We start from the raw sequence: 23,759 nt of genomic DNA, 5'->3' as shown, positions 1-23,759 counted from the left end.
TTAAAAATAGGGGTGGTCATATTGAGTAAATAGGTCTGGGAATTGTTTAGGTAATTCTTGGTTACTAGCTCATCCAATAAAAAAAACAATGCAACTGTTTGTTTCATTAAGAAATAACATAAAAAAACATGCGTTGCCATAAATATGGCGGACCCAGTATATCGGTAGACTGATGCCGTCTGATGACCTTACGCTCCCGAGTGCCGTAATTATTTGTTTTCATTCACAGTAACAGCTTGAAGAGCTTGTTAATATTCAGTACTCTGCTGGCTTGTGGGGTTCAAAACGGTTTACGACCTCTTTGGTTGCACTATAAAGCAAAACAGATTTTGTTCATTGCCTAGAGATGAAAAATATACTAAACCATCAACAGGTATTTAGGTATTCAAACAACGTGAACGGTTATTGCTGTGCGAAAGGATTTATTATACCGAATGTTTCACGTCCACGCGAGAAATGCTAAAAAGTGACACTAGAACCCTGCAGTTATAACATTATTCTCCTTATAGGAGCATGAGGTGACCGTAACAACGAACAGAAATTTAGGCTCTCGTTGCAAACGCGTTAGTGAATTATTCATTTAGTACTCAACTACATCCCCCCGGGGGCCCCTAATATACCCGTGATTACAAATAAACTTCGAAATTTCGGCATAGATTCCGTACCGTAGTTATGCATTTGTTTTCTCCTACATGCAAAATAAATAGGACAACCGATGCACGCCACACATACGCGAATACTGGTTCATACACAATAAGAGATTGATTCAGATTGAAAATAACATTGAAATTGAGAAGTGTTAGTGTTATTGAACTTCAGAAGTAGGGTATTGTTCTATACCTGTCGATTTGGTATATTATGGATGCTTGACAAAGAAATTAGCTATGCAATACTTCAATAGCAGTTCTAAAATCATAGGTCGCCTTGCACGCAAGGCGGCGACAAATTGAGAACACAATCGTTAAAGCTTGTGCCATGTCACATATCAACATCATTACATGCATTATGTACACACGTAACATTTCAGCGTGCCTAAATCAATTAAAACATAGAAAATCGATACTAAACAAGCACGTTCATGGTTACAGGAAGTTATACGAAGAAGCCCTAATAAGCAGACACATACTCGGACCTTAAAATAGGTCCAATTACATCTTGTTCGCTCTCTTTAACAAACTAGGGACATGAATGCACAGACAAGTATTAGAATCAAGGGGCTATAGTTAACAAGATCATTTGGTGGTCGTTTTTCTGTTAACGTCGCTCAAAACTTTCTCTTTAAGCATATCCTTATATTTGTCGATGGTGCCTGTCCACTTCGTCACTTTCTCGTCCTCACAAATCCAAATTTCTTCAGCAACCTGCAAAACAAAGAGAAGTATTAAAAGTACGACATCAGATTTCTTCCCTCTCATGTCGTCATATAAGACTTCCATATCCTATCAACAATTTCTAAAACAATAGATTTTTCTCTGCAGAATGGGGATCTTACTCAATGCCATGGGTTAAAGAAAAAAACTTTTGTCATACGCATGATCCAAAAAATGTAAGTCAGTACTCACTGCAGTGAATGGTACAGAGAGCGCATTTTCTTGTCGAGGAAAATGTGAAGTCACGGACGGACAGACGGACGTGGCGTGCACAATAGTACATTTTTTCCATAAATGATAAAATGCTCTAAAAAGCATCCGAACAGGAGTAAATCAAACAGTATTGCTCAAAGGACAAGCATTCTTTTGTAGCCAATGAAATTAGAAATCAATCGCTGATGAATAATTAACGAATTATATTTAGCTCTGAGTCTACAGACCAACCGTAGTTAGGGATCCTTGCGATATGTTTATCATTACCAACGTTTAATTTAGCCGTAGACAACGGGTTCAACTCGCTCATAATCAACACGGGAGCTTGTCTCACCCTATCGATGAGTCTGAAGTCGTGGGAGACGAGGACCATGCCGCCCTCGAAGTCGCTGATGGCGTCCGCCAACGAGTCGATGGTCTCGATGTCCAAGTGATTGGTAGGTTCGTCAAGTAGTAGCAAGTGAGGGACCTGCTCAACAAAGAGACTCGTTTATTGATTTTAGCTCGTAAGTCATTCGTTAAAACACTCCTATCTCATTTATTTCATTGCATTAATAACAAGTATTTTCAAATAATATAGTGATCATGCTATTTCCACTAATAAACAAATAAAGTGCATGCTGATAGAAATTGACTTTTATATCAACACTATTTTTCAGTAAGAATTAGAATTCAGCAAAGGCTGATATGCACAGAAACTTTCAACTTGTCACCAACGTACAAGGAACTGCTTTGGCTTACTAGAAATGCATAAAATCTCTTAATGCTGAATCGAACTCACGATTGACTTTGTCTTGTAATGTGATCGATTATTAACAGTGAAAAAATTTTTGCAAACGCAAACACCTCTGAAGTTGACTTTGATAACAAAATATACTGTAGTCGTGCTTTCAGCTGACACTTGCATCATTCCAAATGAACCAATCACACGCAAAAAGTTAAGATTTATTGCAGCAGGTTCCAAATGTATATTTACGAAATGTGATAAGATTTTGTCTGAAGAATCTGCTAGTAATTATTAACAGAAATTAAAAGCTACACTATTTTTCAAAAGACAGGCATGGCATTCATTCCAAAAGCACATTGAAAAGTACACATTCTACAGGCTATATTGAAAGAAAATAGAAATGAAAAATATAAAAGCCATTACCATTGACAAAAAATTTGACTTAGCGACTATGAGCTCAATGTATACTAGACGCGAAGAGCCTTCAACTGACCTGCTGAGCCAGCCATGCGAAGACCACACGACACCGCTGGCCGTCTGAGAGCTGACGGATGGGTGACACCTGCATCTTGCCAGTCAGCCCGTACCGGCCAACAATTTTCCGCACCTGCAATGAAAATCAAATAAACGAATCTAGAAAAAAATTCCTTAAGGTGGCGCAGCTCAGTCAAAGACGCTGTGGGCATAAAGAACTTACCAAGTAAAGTATGTAAATTCGCCGTTCAGAGCATATCTCAAAAATTGATATTGGGCCTACAAGACAGCGTTATGCACCTAAAGAAAAAAAAAATGGGCAGTCAAGAAAGCAGCCAACAAAAAGCAAACATTGTAAAAACCCCATGACTCGGCTGATATATGAAAACTCGTATATTACACGCCCAATTGCATTGAATACCACCAATTTATTGCACTGTGTGAAATGAATGAACCTACTTAGTAGATTCATTGGACTAAATAAATCAACTGTAAAGATTCATGTCTGGTTGTGTAGTATTTTGAAGCAAGGATCTTGGGACTCACCTCGTCTCTCTCCTTGAGCTCCGGGAATTGTTTCATCATGTACTCGACTGGTGAGAGGTCCAAGTCAAGCAGCTCGTGTAAGTGCTGGTGGTACCTGAAAACGACAGCAAACGAATCATATAAGTAACCTTGTTAATGTTGAGTAAAAGATTTCAACATGCAATGAAGTGGTATCAGATGGCATTCAGATTAACATGTCGACTTCAATACTTTGATGACACATGGAAAGGTGAAATATTGCCATGAAACCTAATAAGGCAATCAACATTTTCTACACCGTTCAATCTTAACTTTAAGAAAAAAACTTATTAGTTATGGAAGAAATTAAGGTGTAATTGAAGCTAGCTTGTGTCCAACTTACCTCGCTATTTTCAGGTGGGAATTTTTCCTGATCATGCCCGTGGTAGGCGTGAGGTCGCCATAAAGCAGCTTCAATAGCGTTGATTTACCAGCTCCATTGGGGCCCACGAGAGCGAGCCGCGTGTCCAGGTCAATACCAAATTCAAGGTTACGGTAAATCCACGGAGTATTCTCCGAGTATCGGAAACTCACGTTCTGAACCATGATCACCTGTGCGTGGTTGTAAAGTTCTGCATTTATTGCCTTCCCTGACGATATGAGCAATAACAGCCAACAATGCTTCAGAATGACAATATTATATTATTTTCTCGGCAATAAAGATAGCACAAATGCACTGATAATGATGAGACATACAAAAACAAAATCTTGACTTTATATCCGCACCTTTGTCAAGCTGGTGTGCATTGTCTTGGGTTCATGAGGTGCAGCCAAAAGTTGGTATAGCAAATTTTATTTCACTGAAAATAAGTTCATAACTTAATCTACTACTGAGTTATTGTTCGCTGTAATGTACATGGTACAGTGCAACGCGGCATTTGCTTTTGAGATCCAATAGCCAACCCTTACCGGAGGAGGGATTTTCCCGCAACTGAAGAAATAGAAAGACAAAGTCTTGTCTCCCACAACCTTCTCTGTGAGCCCCCCAGCCACCATCTTAGCCAGGGTCTTCTCTTTGGACTGCGCTTGTCGCGCCAGCTTAGCCGAGCCGTGACCGAAGCGCGCAATGTAGTTCTGATCAAGAAACAAGCGTAGCTTAGAACACAAGCGGCCTAATTTCATAATACTTCAAAACTGATGAATTGAACATATTGATAAAAAATGAAATGGAACGCAAACATGCTTTGCATATTTAAGATCTGCAAGAAGTATGGGAACTGTTAATTCTTCCATTTGAGTCAATTACCAGACTCGTTTCAGTTGACTAGTGGACAGAGCAAGACGTTACAAATTAAGCTGAAAAAAAAATAATAATAATTCAACATCTTAACGAACATATCTGGAACGACATAACAGAACCCGTCGTTAACTGTTGCGATCTAGGCCTTAGAATGTAGTTAGAATTTGGGAGCTAAGAAAATGGGAAGAAAATATATTTTTTTAGATTTTCATTGAAGGTTCAAAAGAAAATATAGTGAATTCGAAATTAAAGCAATTGAATGATCTAGAAGCATAGAATTAAAAGTAAATGCACCTTCATGTGGGCAATTTGGTCCTGTTCCCAGTTGTACTGCTTCATTTGGTTCTCCAGCAGCTCAGAACGTGTCTTGACAAACGCGTCGTAGTTACCCGTGTAGTATTCCAACTTCTGTTTTGTCATATGAATAATCCTGTTGCACACTCCATTCATGAAGTCCTGCAAGATAATAAGAATTTATTGGAACTGTAAATAAAAAATAGTATAACAATACATCAGGAGCCCAGATTTGCTATGGTTGTCTGTTTATCAAGTCTATATTTTATTAACGAGAGACTACCTCTGTCAATTAAGACCACCTAAGAAATTTCAAGTGAACGAGTTTTTCTCGACTTCATTTGGGAAGCACATACTTTCTCATGCATAAACTACTTCAACCAAAACGCATTAATAAAAGTAGAGATGGATATAAATGAAAACAAACATCAAGAAAGAACAAATAACACAAACATTGCTAGCTAGACGTTGTCTCATAGGCGTTGAAGCAGCAGGAACAAACCTGAGAATGGGAGATGATGACCAGAATCATGTGGTAGCTTTTGAGTTCTTCTTCAAGCCAGACGCAGGCGTCCAAGTCAAGGTGGTTAGTGGGCTCGTCAAGGAGAAGGAGATGAGGCTTCAGGAACAGAGCTCGAGCCAAGGCAATGCGCATGCGCCAGCCTCCAGAAAAATCCTTTGTTTGCTTTTGTTGCATCTGATAAGTAAAGCCAAGACCCCGCAAGATGTGAGCGGCCTTTGCTTCAGCTGTGCTGGCGTCCAGCTCGTCCAGACGCTCGTACACATCCATGAGCTGGTCTTGTGATTCTGCTCATGACAAGCAATTTAAATGGATATAAGTGAGACAGAATTGAAATTATTATCGAAATATTTTACTAGAAATTGAAACAAATCATCATACTTTAATGCAGTGGTTCCCAAAGTGGGCGATATCGCCCCCCTGGTGGCGTGGAAAGATCTTTGGGGGCCTCCGGAAAGATCTGTATTTAACCTTTCTCTTTCAAAATTGCAGCGTACTAAATATCAAGAAAGCGCCCCCCCTCTAACGAGGGGGGGCGCTAGAGATTCACTGGGGAGCCAAGGGGGGCGCCAGCCTGAAAAAGTTTGGGAACCTCTGCTTTAATGAATAGTAAGTCGTTTAAATAGGTAATGCCGAAAAAGAGTACTAAATCTATGGACAGACGTGCAACACAACGTCAATGTTAACCTTACAGACAGTAAGGGTAACTTGGCACCAACAAGAAGCACTACAAATTTTATCCTGTAAATTCAAGGCTCATAATAGTATTGGAATGAGAAGCCATGTAATGTTGGATGATCACTGACCAGAGGTGTTATACTCAGGCAAGTTATTTATTATAATATCTGAAATATACTCTTATTATGGCTGGATTAACTGATATTATTTGATAAATCAGTAGCTATTTTGAGCTGTAAGCCATCGCAAACAGTAAGTATCAATTCAAAGTGGCTTTAACTCAGGAAATGTAAATTCTTTAAGATAGAAGTTGAAGCTTGAAATTGCTAAGTGAACAGCACTCAATCAAACTGCACGAGACCTTGGTCAGTATTAGCAGCAAGTTCCTCAGCAAGAGCCTCGAGTTTGACGCGTTCTGCATCGACCTCCATGACACACTGCAGGGCTGTCTTGTCTGAGGCCGGCATCTCCCTCGTCAGGTAGAAGACGTCAATGTGGTCCTGTAGAGGAATCTCACGAGCTGCTATTGTTGCAAACATGGTTGACTTGCCGCACCCGTTCGGTCCTATCAAACCGTACCTGAAACAAACATTGAAATAGTACATTGGGTGCACACAAGATATGCTAGGTTTTCCAATTCAACCGATTACTTTGATTCTTCGCTCAGCATAAATTTAGTGAAACATTTCACTAATCTTTGCTGGACTAGCACTCAAATGAAATAAAGGAATCATCAAAGACTATACTGCATCCAACATTTGCTCAGTAAAATGTTTGAGTATTGTAGTTTCGTCATACAAGCTGAAATACTATTGAGCACAAACACAAATTAAGTTTCTTCAACAGTAATTGGCAAAGAAGAATATTTTTTGGATGCAAATAAACTCCTGGCCCCACCATTGAGGGCACAGCAGGATGCACCACCTATATGCCCTTCAAGTGAATATCTAGCAGTCAGCTGGATACCTTAGTTTCAAAATTTATAATGAAGACAAACTCAATTCATTAAATGTAGATGATAATCTAGTTATAGAATCATGTTCCAGTTCTAACACTTTGTTTCTGAGCCTCTTCATGTGACTTGTGTCCAACATATGAAACTAAATTCGTCGAGTTTAAAATCTTACTAAAAGTCTTACTAATTCAAGCAACCTTCACATTAGATAAATAGTTGTCACATGAGGCTACTCTTTTCTAATTTTTTATTTATTTGAAGATTAGAGTTGTATCTGCAGAAAAGTGTTTACCTGTTGCCACAACTGAGCTCAAGCTTGGTATCCTTGAGCATCTCACATCCGTGATAAGTGATGGAAAAGCCATCAATCTTGACGTCCCTGGCGCGAGGGTGGATGGCACGCACACCTGTGGCTGACCGAGCCTCAGCAGCCATCCTCATGTCTTCTTCAAACTTCAGACATAGCAGCTCTGCATGCAACAAATGTTAATTCTACATACTTATGATACATAAATGTGCTGGAAATGAAAGATTCCGAGAATATGTTGAATGAATATTTGCATATTATTTCTTAAATTGTAGTAGTTTAACCTTCTGTGTGCTGAGGGTAATTCCAATTACCAAGTATTTAGATCAGGATATTTTCAAAATGATGAACATTCATAATGAATAGGGAACTTAAATTCCATTAGTAAAATGATTCATTTCATCTCTTCATTCATCACAAATTTCTCATAAAATGATATTTATAACCATTTGATCACTGTATGATAATCTATGCAACAGCAATGAGACTGCTAAGTGAAACTATTTTCACACCATATACTTACTTAAATAATTCTTTCTCTAGCAAAGTAATGCAATGATTTCATGACACCTTAATTAGGGGAAGGTATACCCTCCAGAAAAACTTTTTTGTTTATGGACGGATCTTTCTGAGACTTCACACAAATATGTAAAACTGCAAAAGAATCACATTTTGTTCGTGTGATTTTTTCGGAAAAAATTTATAGAAAACGTGAAATTCATAGAAAACAGACAAAAAACGGGGTCCTGTAGAAATCCTACTCCTACTAGGGTTTTCAAGCTACAATATTGAGATGCTTATCATTCGATGTGTAAAGACCATACAAATTGATCAACGAAGCCCGATTTTTTATTTATGCCTTAGTTTTTTTTACACGCATTTTTCCATTTTTTTCATTTTCTTCAGATTTCCCCCCCCCCTTCCCCCCATTTTGAAACCAAACTATGCACAAATCTAAAAAAAAGCTTCGTTACTCAATAGGCATGGTCTTTACGAATCAAATGGTATATGTCTCATCGCTGTAGCTTCAAAACCCTAGGAGGAGTAGGCTTTTCCGTGACAATAAGTTAAACTTTTCAGGAGAGCGCGACAAAGTCCCGCTCGTATCGAAATAGGCACTCAATGTAGCATGTATACCAAACTACAGGCTTCTGTAGCTTGCTTCCACTCAAGGATGATAGCAGCGACTTGCAGTACACTTCTCCGTACGAAGCGAGGCGGGTAACTAAGCCTTGATGCCAGAAAACACTATATATCTAGTGCTGGCCAGCGAATTTTGCCCCATCTAATTACTGAAGGAACCCCCCCCCTGCCCCCCTTTAAAGAGCAGTCGTGTACGCTAATGTTGACGTACACATACGGCAGTGGTACCGTTGAATAGCTCAGAATGTCAGCTTTAAGATGAGACTAAACGAGTAACTAAAGCGCAATTCAATCAGACACTATATTTAAAATGCTCAGCAGTTAGTTAGCTTGTATCTAATTAGTGAAGGAACTCGCCCACCCTTTAAAGGAAGCCCTTTAAAGAGCCGTCATGAATGCATAAATTCACGTATAGGGATCACAGTGGTATCGTTGGATAGGGCAGAATGTCAGCTTGAAGATGATACTAAATACCAGAAAAGCCAAATCCGAAAATTTTAAGATATAGCTCCCCCTTAAGGGTTTGCAAAGCTGAGGAAAAAGCTTAAAGAGGTAGGCAGACCATATCAACCCAAGTTAGTTAGTTTAGTGGCCAAATGTTTACTAGCGCTTCAGCTATTTAGCTATCTCGCACCGAAAGTCAAGATGAACATCACCATAGAGGTGGAAGGTCTCAATTATTCATCACCCACAAGGGGCAGAAGGTCTCAATTGTCCAGCCCGCTGAAGCTGGCTCGAAAGAAGCAGTGTTAGCATCTCAAAGAGACGAAGTGACAAGGAGGGACAGGTGAAAAGCAACAGAAACTAAGACACTCGAACAAGAGGTCACTTACACGGGACGTCGGCCGCCCGCACGAGAGAGACAGAGAAGAGAAATGTAAGGAATCCTACCTACATAATAACTTAACCCCACAACTGAGACACGCAGTCAGACACCGCGAGCTCAGCGGAGGGGCGCTCAGGAACAATCCCCCTAGGAACGCGAAATCCCATAGGACTTTTGACGCGCACAGACACATGTCAGAAGTCCCCCTTGATATTAAAAGATATTAATCTATCAATTAAATTATTTAATAGAATGAACTAATAGAAAGTACGCAAACCAATCAGATTGAGAAATTATTTGTAAGATTGATAGTAAATGTAGACATTATGTATTGGAGGACAAACAAAACCAAATCTAACAATAAAATAAAACATAAGTCTTACCTTCTTCACTGAGCTGGGTCGTGCCATTTGTTGCAGTGCCATTGGTTGCTGCTTTGGGTTCTTGAGAAGCTGCTTCTTCACCATCAGGCTTTGGAAGTTAGGCAAGTTTAGAATATAAGTATCAAAAGAATTACTAATAGGTAGTATTCTGAATTGTGAGTGGTAGAGTGCGTTCACCAATCTTGTGCCTTGTGAAAATGGATATAGAAATACACATATTTATTTAGTCTAAATACTTTGAAAAAAAACTCTTAATTTATCGCTAAATATTTCCAAATGAAACTCTAAATTTATCAAGTCTCATTACCTCAACAACAAACTCTTGATTAATTGCATCTAAATACCTAAACATAAAACTAAATTTATAGAGTCAAAAAATATCAACATGAAACTCTTGATTTATTGAGTCTCAATACCTCAATATAAAACTCTAAATTAATTGCATGTAAATTACCTCAACATAAAACTCTAAATTTATTAAGTCTAAATACCTGAACATGACACTTTAGATGTATTGGGTCTAAATACCTTAACATAAAACTTGTAATGGAATGCATCACACCCCAAAAAACTTCTCAGAGCAATGGCAATACCATGAAGACCAACAAAAAATTAATTCCCAGGTCAGTAAGAGCTCATTGACCATATACCGCATTGCAAGACTATCAATATCTGTTCAATGAACAATAATTATATTGGAAATAGTAACCAGAAACTCAAGAATTCGAGTTTTGTCATTATTAATTTCAAGAAAATTTGCAGTACAAGGTTTTATGAGATCACAAACCTTCTTGGGTGCTGGTTTTGCCTGAGGTTTGGAAGCTGCTTTCTTTTTCTGCTCCCTCTTCTTTTTGGCATCAGAAGGCATGGTGCTGAGTCTGTTAACATGGAACAAATAACTCAAGTTAGAAACCAGATTGTTTCCCAGGATAATCTTGGCCACAAATTTTTTTGCCAAGAACATACAAAAAGAGACAAATGAGCTGCCAGATTTCCTAAGGTAATATATACATAAATAGTAATGTCTGCAGCTGTATTGCCAAAGAACTTCAGATTCAGACACTGGCTGACATTTTGCACCCTGATCAACTATGAAGACCATTAATATCTCTCTCTTGACCGCAATACCAACCTCAAACCAATTTGTAAAAAAATATAACTCAGTACTCACTGCAGTGAGTGACAGAGCGCGCATTTTCTCGTCGATAAAAACTTGAGGTCACGGACAGATGGACGGACAGACATAGCAAGCACAATAGTGCATTTTTTCCATAAATGAGAAAATGCGCTAAAAAACTATCACTCAGATCAGAATCAATTGATTACTTGAACCTATGATTTAGGGTATTGTTAACCAATCCATATAGGATACAGATTAGATCATTTTTATCTGCTGCATATAAAAAGGTATGAATCTTGATTGTGAGGCACTGGAGTTAGAGATGGAAGATTCCCATTAGACGAATTCTCTACCGTCAAACGGGGTAAAAAGGGACGGTTTTGAGCATTTTTTGTTAATAACTTCTTACCATGAAATATTTCAGAAACAAGTTTAGGCTCATTTTATAGCTCTTTGCAAGGGCTATCGAATGGCATCTTAAAAAAAATCCATATGCTATTCGTAAGGCGCTAGACACAATATAAAAGGCTCCTGAATTAATCTTGAAATGGGGTAAAAACGCACACTTGAAATAAAACTCAATTTCAAACATTTGAAGCATGCAGAGTGTACTCATCTATTACTAACAGTACTCTGAAGTCCTCCTCTTTCATTTTAGATGCCGTAAAATGGGGAAACTTAGACTGGCAGGGTAACTTAGACCACTTTTCGTTTTTTTAACAAAAACCCCCACAACTCAAAAACTATTTGACATAGAAAAATTTTGTCAATGGGCATTAAAGGCCTAATACTGAGGCTTGGAGTTATTTGGAGTTATTTTACCAAAAAATATAATTGATTTTACCTCCCGGTCTAAGTTACCCCAAGAGCTGGGGTAACAAAGACCATCACTTTTTTTGAAATTACATAAAGACTATGAGAGGCAGGAGCCAGCAATTTATGGTGAGTGAAGCTAGAGTATAGACCTGTATTTTGCATGTTTCAATTCAAGTTTAATTTAGCTAGTAAAAAAATGGCATCATTTATAATAAAAAAAGTGGTCTAAGTTACCCCATTTTACGGTGATGTAGATGTAAAATAAATGACATTTTCTGTGATTTTTACTTGTTTTTCCTTTATTGATATGATATTACCATAATCATTAATTACCCTATTATTAATGTGATATTACTGTTTGCATGGACATGCCACTGAGCATTAATAACGACCTTGTCCACTGCAAGCTTATATCAGCAGCCATGTAGCATTTCTTCTGTATCTGTAAGCTTACAGGATACCAGTCAGCATCTGCAAATCATTGGTCGAGACGTATAGAAATAGACTGGTATCTGTTGAGCTGAATAAAGGGTATTCAACCAAGTATTAAATTAAAATAATGCGGATTTATTGTTTTGTACGAATACTTTTTTCACCCGAAAAGTGAATATGTTGCATTGTTTTTTGTTGCATTGAGATTTAATTTCTTTTGATAGTATTTTTGAATACTATGCGTCTCTATACATAATTTAAATCACTTTTCCTGTTAAGTTTGTGTACTTACATACATTAAAATACGATTTATCAAGTGTACGAATATTTATTTCCCCCCACTCAATATCCCTTACTCTACATGCACTGCATCATCCCAACTGATTCAGGACAAGCTTCACTGCATCCTGATATATCCAATGTGCCAGAAACCTTACTGTGTGCGCTTGCAATCTGTCAGATTTGCAATAGTTTCAAAGTAATTTCTTAAATGCATTAATTAATTTCAATGCAAATGTGTTAGCAAGATCTTCTGCAGGTGTAAATTTTGCTGCTGATGCATCACCAATAATCTTTTGATATTCACCCACTTTCAGCACCCTGGGAACAACCTATTGAAAATTGATAAAGAAAACGAAATCACAACTTTCCAGTTTCCAGCAATAAAGCAAGATCAAAACATCTTGTATTCTTTACAAGTAATCAATCATAACAATTGTAATTTGTACATTGTTGATCAGTAAAATGTAGTATCTAGAAATTAGATGCATAAAGTTAGTTGCAGACATGCATTATAAGAACCAACACCAGGGGCCACAGCTATAAACTAAAAAAACTGTACAGCAACTTCTCCACGCACCAACATTTCTTCTTGCTTTGAATCACCAACATGTGGAACAGCCTCCCCGATGACATCGTTGCCTTTGTTGGCCCTCCAAGTATGGACGCGTTCAAGAACAGGCTAGATAAAGCTATGGAAAAATATATGTTCAGATTTGAAATGCCTAGCACCATATCAAACCCAGTGGAAGTCAAGTAGTAGCTATTTCAAACTATTGTCAGTCATGAAAAGATCCGGTCAAATGATATGATTTTAGATCTTCTGAGAACAAGGCATGAAAAGGAAAAGAATCGGCAACAGGCCACATCAGGCCTACACTTCAGCGCCGAGATCACTATGTTATGTTATATATGTTTATAATTTGCTGACTATAAAAAGAGAGATGTTCTTATTACCAATTTAAAATGTATGTAAATTTCAATTTCTTTTTCCAAAACCTTTACTTTTACATTTATGATGTCATTATGATGATAGCTATGATAAGTAATTAAGTAGTATAATGTGCTGTTCTACTTAGTCTAACAGTTCAAAGTACTGAACTTGTACAACTCGGTACAAGTACCTTACTGTACTTAGGTACAACATCCATCAATCATCAATGCCAGTTGCCACTCAGTTGCTAATAAGGTCTACCTCACTGGTTAACATTAAAATTGTATACTGTCAAACGGGGCAAAAAGGGACGGTTTTGAGCGTTTTTCATTAATAACTTCTTACCATGAAACCTTTCAGAAACAACAAGTTTAGGCTCATTTTATAGCTCTTTGCCAGGGCTATCAAATGGCATCTTCAAAAAAATTCAATATGCTATTTGTAAGGCGCAAGACGCAATATAAAAGGCTCCTGAAATAATCTTGAAATGGGGTAAAAAGGGACACTTGAAATAAAACCCAATTTCATACATTTGAAGCATGAAGAGTGTACTCATCTATTACTAACAGTACTCTGAAGTCCTCCTCTTTCATTGTAGATGTAAAATAAATGACATTTTTTGTGATTTTTACTTGTTTTTCCTTTATTGATGATATTAACATATTCATTAATTACCATATAAATTATTATGATATTTATGTATCCATGGACATGCCATTGAGCATTGACAATGACCTTGTCCACTGCAAGCTTCATATCCACAGCCATGTAGCATTTCTTCTGTATCTGTAAGCTCACAGGATGGTTTGTAATTTTGCACAATTTTAATCAAGTCTAGTGATTTCATTACAGCAATCCCTTGATTAGCACGGTTTTGATTACCGCGGAAAAAAATTTGCGACTTACCATTAATCTACGCGGTGCCAGTTTTGATTAGCGCGACTTTTTTTTCACAACGCATCATTTTCCCGCCTCTAGCCAGAGGTGTTACGTTCGTAACAAAAGTGTTACTTTTTGCTTATTAGATCCTATGTTGTTACTTTTGTTACGACTTTTGGAAAAATTCGCCAAATGTTGTTACTTTATCAATTTCAGCCATTAATTCTTTAAATAAGGTCCCATTCTGTAGGCACTCGTGCTGACTACAGAGTCGGTTTAACCGCGCCTTGTCTCGTTCATAACTTGAATGGTCGAGTTTGGCAACGTTCGCCGGTAAGCGAGCCATGCCGGTGCTCTAGCTATTTAAGCCCTGGTGTGGCAAATTCATCACACAGAAAATAAAAGCTTCTACCGAGAGTAATTACATGTTTGGAGTCTAGCCACAAGTGTGACGGTAGCGTCACATGTTGTGAACTCGTTCGAACAACGTTCGATGGAGTAGGTGCGCCGCTACTGCCAGTACAACACAAAGACTGCGCGTGATCTGAAATGTAATTCAGATTGTTTTTTCACTTTCGAAACATAATTCAGTGCGTAAAGGGCTAGTTACTCGTTAGCCTTCAACTGGTCAAGATCGCTGCCATATCTACTGCTCACTTTTATCAAACTACATAATTTTCCTTTCCTTTGCTATTTTTGAAGATTCATTATAATTATTCCCATATATTCTTAAGTTTGATTAGCGCGGTTTTGCTTAACACGGTAAAACTCGGGGATTTATTAACCGAGTTAATCAAGGGATTGCTGTAAACAAAAAAGATCATGAAAAACGTACCTGAAACAGAAAATAATGTTTTAGTAACATCATATCTTTTGAAGAAATAAATCATAGTTTAGGTCAATTACTCTTCATTCTATGATGCCCGGTGCACAATTCTATATATAGCATTCTATGTACAATTTTGTGATGACCAATGATGCACTAATTTTTCGATAAGTGAATTTTTTTCTTTGCTGAGCAAGGTAAATGTAATCAAAATTCTTTGCTGTTAATTTTTTTGTTAACTAGAGCCAGGAAAGGAAATCTCCTACTTTTTTGTGAAATTTCGCGGCTCAAAAACCACAATTTTTTTGTGAATATGAAATCTCGCGGCTCGTAAGCCCCATAATTTGAGCGGTTTGGAAATCTCGCGGCTCGTCCACGGCTTGCTAAAATGCCGTGTCCCTACTCCCTACAACACATTGGTACTTAAATTATGCAAATTTACGTCTCTGTTGTAAAGAGTTGAGGTGGCGTATGTCGAGCTAACGTAACACTCACTTTATCACATTCACAGATTCCGCGAGTGAAGAATCACTGTAGGGAAACCACGCAGGAAGGAGGAGCAAGGAGGCAGCTGATAGATACGAACTAACGTTAAAAGCATCAAGAGCTGGCTGATCTGGATCTAGCAGCAATGCATCATGCTTTCAGTTGCGTTCATCGGGTTACAGCGTGTGGTTGTGCAGTGACGACTCTCGACTCGCACTTTCGTTTGTACTTTGTACGAGTTACGACAGCTGGAACTAAATAAGACTTGGCAGTTATAAAAAAATGTGAGTATTCCCATAATCCCATGTCATAGCTTCTTATCTTATTCTAATACAGAACGTAAATATTTGATAGAATTATATTGAGAATGTTTTATAACAATATTCAATGCAAGACTACGCTCTGCCGTGAATGATAATGCGTTTACACCTAAGAGGCCAGGCCGTCTACCGTAGCCATAATCTGGAATCGAAAGCAACAACACTACTTAATTCTGCTTGTTAGTCCTTACGTTGTATCATTCGAATTTTAAACCATTTTAGTTCAAAATATTTGTCAGGGTTTTTTTAGTCAGATTTTCATAATATTAAAATGTTTGCCATCGTGATAATTGTTTCCTGCAACTTCGATGAAGCGCCAACTAAAGTCTAAACAGCCCTGAGTGACTTAAGGCACTATGTTAGACAGTTAGAGTTGCACCAGGGAAACTACGAAGTTTCATGCCCAGCCGATTTTGTGACTGAAGTGATGGAAGTTTACTCCGGCATCTGCTACTCGCACTCTAAGACTAAGATTCTACCTACCACTACCAAAGTTGGCAGACTAGGTACCAGATGCCACCGCCTATCGATGCAAAGAAAAACTAGCTACCTACGATACATTTGCTTAAGTTTATTTGATTTTGTATTTACTTACTTGAAATGTTGAAAGCACTGACACCATAAGTAAATAGGAGTACATTGGAAATTCCTGAAACATGCGCGTTTCAGAAACATTTGTTGGATCGGGTTTTATATTTTTGGCATTTCAAATTTTATTTTTATTGTTCTAGTCATGCGGCAGTTAGGAGAGAAGGAATGATATATTTATAAATGTATACAATTTCTCTAATTTATTACTTTTACATATTATTTAACATTAAAAACTTAATTTTGTCCTAATTTCAATTTCGTTGTTAAGACAAATGCTTCATACCAAGTATGGGACAGAATGAGACCTCAGTGGTCAGCACCTGGTATAATTAACGTACTTTAAATAAAAAATTATACTTTGAAATTGGGATAACGGGCTTCGTGTAAATGGCATTTTTCAATGCCTAAGTTTGTTTTCCCGGACAAACCTCGGTCTGTCTGCTAGTCTGTTACGAAACAGCATTACCTGATTCTGATTTCAGTATTATATTTCAGATCTTTAAGCGTGAGAATGATGGAGGAGACAAGCGGCTCGATGGTTGGACCGAGCGGCTCAGTTTTGGCTGATTCCACTAGCTGAGGCGTGCGCCTCAACGGCTACGACAAGTCCACACTCTTCTTCTCTTATGCAGGTGCTTGAAGCCTTGAACATATTCCAATTTGAACTTTAACTAGTTTTATTGATTTCCTGACTTTTCTTTCAAGGATGTTCCTTTATCTTATGTCGGTCCATGTAGTATGTCATGAGGAGTTTCCATAGCAAATGTCATTGAACCTTTTTAAAACAAATTAAATCGATGAAATTTTGACTAAATTATAGGTTGATTCAACCTCAAACAAATTTGTTCATCTGGAAAAGATATCAAAAATATGTGTGGAATATTCAGTGAACTGAATAAAAGTAAAACCATAAGAGACAGTACGTTCCAGCGTTGATGTATTTTCATAATTGAGAAAGTATGGACAATTGAGTAATACAAGTAATTCATCACTCATGTTTCTCATGATTTTCCAGACGCATGAAGAACAAAAGCATGCTTGGATGAGGATTCTAGGAGGCGGAGGAGAGCCGGCAACGAACAAATCAAGCAAGAAGGCCGGTGATAAGGAAAAGAAGCTAAAAAGGAAAGAATATATATGCCTCGAGTGCGGCCACTTACTCGCGCGGAAGACACGAAGCTATGGCGAACGGCATTCAAGAGAGCAACACAAAGGGGAATATGACCATCAGTGGACTAAATCGATTGTATTTTGTGATTCGCCTCTCAACACTAAAGGAAGTAAAATCGATAATATTCCTCTTCCTAACTTGCCAAGCGATCTTTCGCTCGAGTCTCTTCACGCTACTTCTCCTCGCTCTCGTACCCGTCCGCCACAGTCTCCTCGCAACCATTCTCCTGTCTCCTCACGCCAGTTCGCCTTGGTCTCATCGCGCCAGTACTCCTCGGTCTCATCGCGCCAGTTCGCCTCGGTCTCATCGCGCCAGTTTGCCTCGGTCTCATCGCGCCAGTTCGCCTTGTTCTCCTCGCACCAGTTTGCACACCCGAAAGCATGCAGAAGAACTTGGCAAACGAAAGTTTTTCTTGAGCTTCTGGACAGCTGGCTAACACGGCCTAGTCCCGGCCGCGGCAAGTTGGATGGCGTGGCAGACCTTGGTAAAAATTTAAAATTAGCTCTACGAAAACGGTGAGTTCTATTTCTACCATCATTGAGGCTCCCTTAATCCTTTACATAACAAGGTTATCTCATCAACGCAGCTTGAATTGTCTCCATCTATCAATCGTGTTGCAATTTACTTGAAGAATAATGTACCTTGGTGGCATTTTGACACAAATATACAATAGACATTATTTAATACATTAGAGGAGCTCAATAATATTTTACAAATATTGGCCCTTTTCTCTATATTTGCATAAGATGCAATCTTTTAATACCTAATTATATGGATTGGTGCGAGTAGTTTTTTTAGAAGATTATTCTTTTTTCAAATTTGTATCCAGGTACGGTATCAGGATTGCTCAAGTCCTCTAGCTCACCTTCTCAATGAATGCATCAATCCGCGGCGAGTGTTGCAGTGTTTGACGGGTAGTCGATCTGTGCCTGATGGGCGGCCCAAGCTCAACCAAGGCAATAATTTCAAGCTTGGAGGCGAGACAGCTTTTCATACTTTTTTCAACTTTGTATATTCACTCCCCCACGTACGTAATACTTGAGTCTTGACTTTTTGTGTCACATTTCATTGAAATAAGTTTAAATTGTTAAAAACTAGAATATTTTCACTATTTTTTAATCAGATTACTCAACAACAATTCTTTTGTTTGCAAAAATGTGATCGTGAACTGATTTGGTGATACGATAATCTTGTATACCCACCGATTTCAGCGACATTATAGGCCTACAATTTATGTTTTAATGCTTGGATGCAGCTCAACCTCTTACGAGAAATCCCATTATACTGTAAAAAACCAACAAAATTGCTCGAAGGGCTATGAGCTTCTTTTGTAGAATTTTTTTTTTGCGGTTTTATCTTTATGCTCTTGTATACAGCATTTTGATTAGGACTGAATATGTAAATTGTTCTGAGCTACCAATAATTACGTAATTTCAGGTGAAGAAAAGGCAGTCTGAAGAAGATCTTTTCAGTTTTAATTTGTTTTTATTCAATCAGCCTCAGATTTGATGAAAGTACAGAAGATACTATCAATGTGAAAAGGCAAACAATTGCTGCTTCGTTCTGTTTATCGTCACAGATTTTCTCTGAATTTGAAGCTTTAGATTAAACAAGCCTCGGTGACTTAAAGGAATAACCTGAATTTGCGTCTTATGATCTTGAAATCATGTTTTTTTAATAATAATAATAATAGCGGTTTCAGCGTTTAGTAGGCCGTAGGCCTGTCACCGATTCTTAATATTGCAAAACATTCACAGTATTTTGCGGTCTCGAACTCGCAACTCACTGCTACAATTCTGCTCTGCGCCCGGCCTCCTTGCCAATTCTGACCAGAAACTGGTGCACAGAGCTGCGAACCAGCACCTCTCTATGCCAATCATGGTACTACTCTGAACTGTAACCATCAGCGCAGGCTAATTAAAAAAACATATGCTCTAAAAGCAAATCAGTTTCATAAAATATTTTTCTAATGCTAGTATTAGCAAGTTCTGTTCTGGCCACAAGTTGGCTTGAAGCTAAATTCGAAACTGGCCGCTTTATTACATCTTGCTTTGAATATACGCCCTACTCAAACACTGATTCACAACGGTACTCGACAACAGTACAACTTTAAGATTTGCTGCACAATTTATTTCAGTACGTAGTGCACACTCAGTCGCTGGTGATGATTGATGCGCAAAGCACGTATCAAATGTGGGAAATCGTTGTCGCTAACTTCTGCCAAATCCAATACATCAACAATATATGTGCATGTAGAATGTTATTTGTAAAGTATCAAAATGCGAAACACTGTTTAATTTAAGCGTAACTCCTCCTCCGTAACACGTAACTCCTCAGCCATGTTACATGCTGAGGAGTTTTGTTTACTAAGTAAATAAATGCTCTATAAATCATTCGCACTGACACTAACTAAAAGTGTTTTGCAGGTGTTCGAGAAGGTTGGGCAGGAACTCTGTACTTCTCTGGATGTGGCTGTGTCCATGGGTGGGTGTGAAGCCGTGATTGAATCGTTCTACTCCGCTGTGGACACCCAGCAGAAGGGAGGTAACATTGTAAATTGTGTAATTGACTGGTGCTATCCTGCGCCATATAGGCATGGTTGAACTAGTATAAGGTTGACCCATCAGAAGCCCATTTTTGCGGATGTAGTTCGTTGTTCGCCTGAGACGCCAGTGATCTCAAGTGACGTCACGGGTATTAACCAATCACTGAAATGCGTTCAAACCAGTCATCCAATCAGTCACTAGAATGACAGGTTTGTTTACGTTTCTCGATCTACGTGACGTAACAAGAAAGCTGAACTGAAAGGTGGAACTTCTCATGGGTCAACCTTATATAGTTCAATCATGCCGTATAGGTGTCTTGCAACCATGGAGACGGTTGCCACTTTACTACTGGAAGGAAATTATCTTCTTGGAATTCTTCCAAGCCCCCCTCAATTCATACGGACACCAACAACAAATCTCAGTTCTCAGAAGTGAGCAAGGTTTTACGCCGGCTCAAAAACGAGCCAGTCAAGTACGAATTTCTGTTGAATGCTGATGATTTCAAGTAAAGCGTTCAAGTACAGCTCGATTTCAAGTAAAGTTCGTGGCATACGTAATTTTCTTTAACATGTAAGAATTTTTAATCCATAAACGAGGATGACTATGATTCTTCCATGGCATTATATGTTACGGATTTCTCGGAGCTAGAATTAATGAAAAAATTTATCCGCAAATAAATAATTTGAGGTCATTCTGTTGAAGCTTTTAAGTTTTAATCCTTTGCCGGCGTACGACTGTTCTACAATGTTTTCTCATTTTGACAGTTTAGTCCCGACATCATAGTTGCATGTTGCAAGTGTTATCCCCGTTCTGCTGTTTGACCTCAAGAAGGTGCAGTTTTCTTTAACAGCATCTAAGGGATTATATGCACTCCCTGGGTTTTCTTGCTATTATTATTCATATTTTTACGCTTATATGCCTAAATATAGTGCTTTGCTGGCCATAACTTGACTTAAATCTCAATGTTCGTAACTTTTGTTACATTTACATAACTTTCGTTACATTAATTTAGTTAATTATGTCATATAGGCAAACGACTTTTCCAAATAAATGGTATTCTTAGTATGCTGCAGGTAACGCAGGTCGCAGAGCAACATGAACAATATCGCGCTCCTGTTAATTTAGATTATTAAAAAATTTGACATTTTTGGCAAACGTAATTTAACGGCTGCAATAATAAGGGACTCACGTGCGAGAAGTACGTTTTCACGGTTCGCAAATGGGCTAACTCACGGCTCCAAAAATCCAGTCGCGGCTCACCAAGTAGATATATTCCATGCCTGGCAACACGGGATTGGATTTCAAACCACGCGCGATTTCGGAAGCACGGTAGGTCCCAATGAGCTCAGTTTATAAATTTTCATTGCAGTGGAAGGTGGTGTAACGCGGTGGTAGGGTTGGAATTTCGATACGTTTTCTTATATTGACATGAGAATATATTACCTAATAAGGGACTCACGTGCGAGAAGTACGTTTTCACGGTTCGCAAATGGGCTTACTCACGGCTCCGAAAATCCAGTCGCGGCTCACCAAGTAGATATATTCCATGCCTGACTAGAGCCCTTGCTAACTGGGGTTCTACCGTAAATGCATTTTTAAGGGGGTCCCTAATTACCCTGGGGATGTCCCTTTTTACCACACTGCGCAGAAATGGCTGCAATTCTTTTGGAACAAGATAGGCAAATTTTGTCAATTATGTTTTCAAGCCAACATGACCTGAGTGCAACTTTTATGTAGCTAGGCTAAGTAAAATTTTTCAATACAATTTTTTTGCTTCAGACCTTAGCAGAGGTGCTTTTCCAAAATTGCACTTTTTACACTTTTTTCAGCGATAGTAAACGTTTGATTTCTTGACTAGCTTTATACATAATAGAATAAATAGATAGTAAAAATGTTGAAGTTTACGCCACTATTTTTAGTTTTGCAATATTTTGATTAGTTTAGCTGCTACAACATTTCTAGGAAATGTGGGACACACGTCCCTATCTACCCTGCTCGTCCTTTTTTTTACCCCGTTTGACGGTAATACCATAGGTAGTGACAAACCAGAGATTTTTTAGAATCAGTTCATTTTTAATTTCCTTATTTACTCAAGATTTAAACCAATTTCTTATGTATTATAATGCTGGTATCCATGATACTTTGCTTGTTTACTTATAGGACTCAAAAATGAACTTGAGGGAGTCTGGGAGTCCGTAATACTAGGTATGACCAGAACTAGGTAGATTTTGTAATGTTCAATGACAACATAATGGCTAAAATTAAAAAGCCATTTTTGACACGTTGAAAGATGTGCTTCAAATTTTGTTGAAAAAATGTATGGTTTCTCCTATATTAGCTAAATTTTATTGAAAGCCTGCGACTATACCTAGATAAGTTGCAGTTTGAGTTTGCATTGATAACTTGAGCTTCTGCTGAAGTTCTGTAACATTAAATAAATACAGAGGAAATATTGCTCCAAATATGGTGCATACACTCTTAATTGTCTTAATTGGTGGAAATAGGCCACTGGCCAGTTACAGCTGGGAAAGTAAATTTTTATAGTGATTACCGGTCCGTAATTTCCGGTTTCTGATTTTGAACCTGGGTCGAGCAAAATTATTGCGTTTAAATTGATTTAAAATTATGAATGGTAATTTAAAGAATCATTTCTCTTACCTGTTGATCAAAAAATGCGATCTAACAAGGAATGATTAGCATTTGATACAAAAATTCCGAATCTTCGTGCCAGCCACGGTGCTTACACGTGCCGATTACCTCACGCATAAATTCTAGAAAGTGCATTCGCTTAGTGAATGCAATATAGATGACACGATTCTACAGTATCTGCACTCTGTGTCGGCACATTGTAATATTAGTTAGCATAATAAATTTGGCTCTTCATAAATAATTAGAAAATCACAACACTTTCAAAAGAAAATTCGATCGTTTTCTGCTTTATATTTTCTCGAAGGATCCAAAAATACGAAATCTGGCGGGAAGTATGAAGGGTTAGATTCTTTATTATCTCGCAAAATTTAAAGTGTTTTTTTTTTTAATTTCTTACATCTGCAGAATGAGCACTAACAAACAGCTGGTGAGCAAATTGTTTCTTCTCGTCTGACTAAAGTAGTAAAGTTATTGCTATCATAAAGATATTTTAAATGTACAATAATATTTTATTCGAGTATTTGACCTATATTTCCAATATATACAAAGCCGATATTTGCGAAAGATTCATGAAAAAATAATACGGCTTCGCTGACAATATGGATCACCGATCACGGTTCATACCCCAGCTCAATTTTTTATATATACTAAGCAGTTGAAATTTGATAATCAATTCCAGATAAAAGTAAATAAGAATGTGTTTTAGCCTAAATAAATAAAATAATTATGTGAAATGTTTAATTTGGTAGTGGTTCAGTTCAGGATCTCAGTTTAGAGTCGTATTCAGTTATAGACATTATTGTTTCAAAACTTTCATCATCTTGTATCATGATGATGATGAAGGCTGGGTTATTAATTGTGCTTGCTGTCAAAGACTCCAAATGTATTATTTTCTATAGATCCAACTAGTACTGGACTTGATGTACCTAATGTGTTAACAGTCATGTATGCCCGGTGTATGGTACTATTATTACTATAATGGTAGAATAATTCATAGTGGCAAACCAGAGCTTTTT

General features: G+C 37.9%; 1 protein-coding gene across 1 annotated transcript; it reads right to left on the bottom strand.

Moving 5' to 3' along the window:
• Positions 1-397: 397 nt before the first annotated feature.
• On the bottom strand, positions 398-22,892 carry LOC108669547 (ATP-binding cassette sub-family F member 2). The gene is made up of 13 exons (XM_018156916.2): positions 22,753-22,892; positions 10,482-10,572; positions 9,695-9,782; positions 7,328-7,505; positions 6,442-6,659; positions 5,385-5,689; positions 4,883-5,044; positions 4,258-4,422; positions 3,692-3,900; positions 3,331-3,424; positions 2,804-2,917; positions 1,918-2,052; positions 398-1,361 (listed from the first exon to the last, which is right to left on the bottom strand). The coding sequence occupies exons 2-13, from the start codon at positions 10,560-10,562 to the stop codon at positions 1,233-1,235; spliced, it is 1,878 nt and encodes a 625-aa protein (XP_018012405.1). The 5' UTR covers positions 10,563-10,572; positions 22,753-22,892; the 3' UTR covers positions 398-1,232.
• Positions 22,893-23,759: the final 867 nt, after the last annotated feature.

Source organism: Hyalella azteca, unplaced genomic scaffold, assembly GCF_000764305.2.
Source record: "Hyalella azteca isolate HAZT.00-mixed unplaced genomic scaffold, Hazt_2.0.2 contig12555, whole genome shotgun sequence".
Taxonomy (NCBI): domain Eukaryota; kingdom Metazoa; phylum Arthropoda; class Malacostraca; order Amphipoda; family Hyalellidae; genus Hyalella; species Hyalella azteca.
The sequence above is the reverse complement of the archived record's forward strand: the minus strand, read 5'-3'. Positions and strand labels throughout refer to the sequence as shown.

What these genes read in the sequence shown, in the direction of transcription:
- LOC108669547 (XM_018156916.2), bottom strand. Translation starts at nt 10,562, where the DNA reads ATGCCTTCTGATGCCAAAAAGAAGAGGGAGCAGAAAAAGAAAGCAGCT. An exon ending in TCATCATCTCCCATTCTCAG is followed by an intron (nt 5,045 to 5,384) that starts GTTTGTTCCTGC and finishes ATTATCTTGCAG; the next exon opens with GACTTCATGAATGGAGTGTG. An exon ending in ACTTCAGACTCATCGATAGG is followed by an intron (nt 1,362 to 1,917) that starts GTGAGACAAGCT and finishes TTTGTTTTGCAG; the next exon opens with GTTGCTGAAGAAATTTGGAT.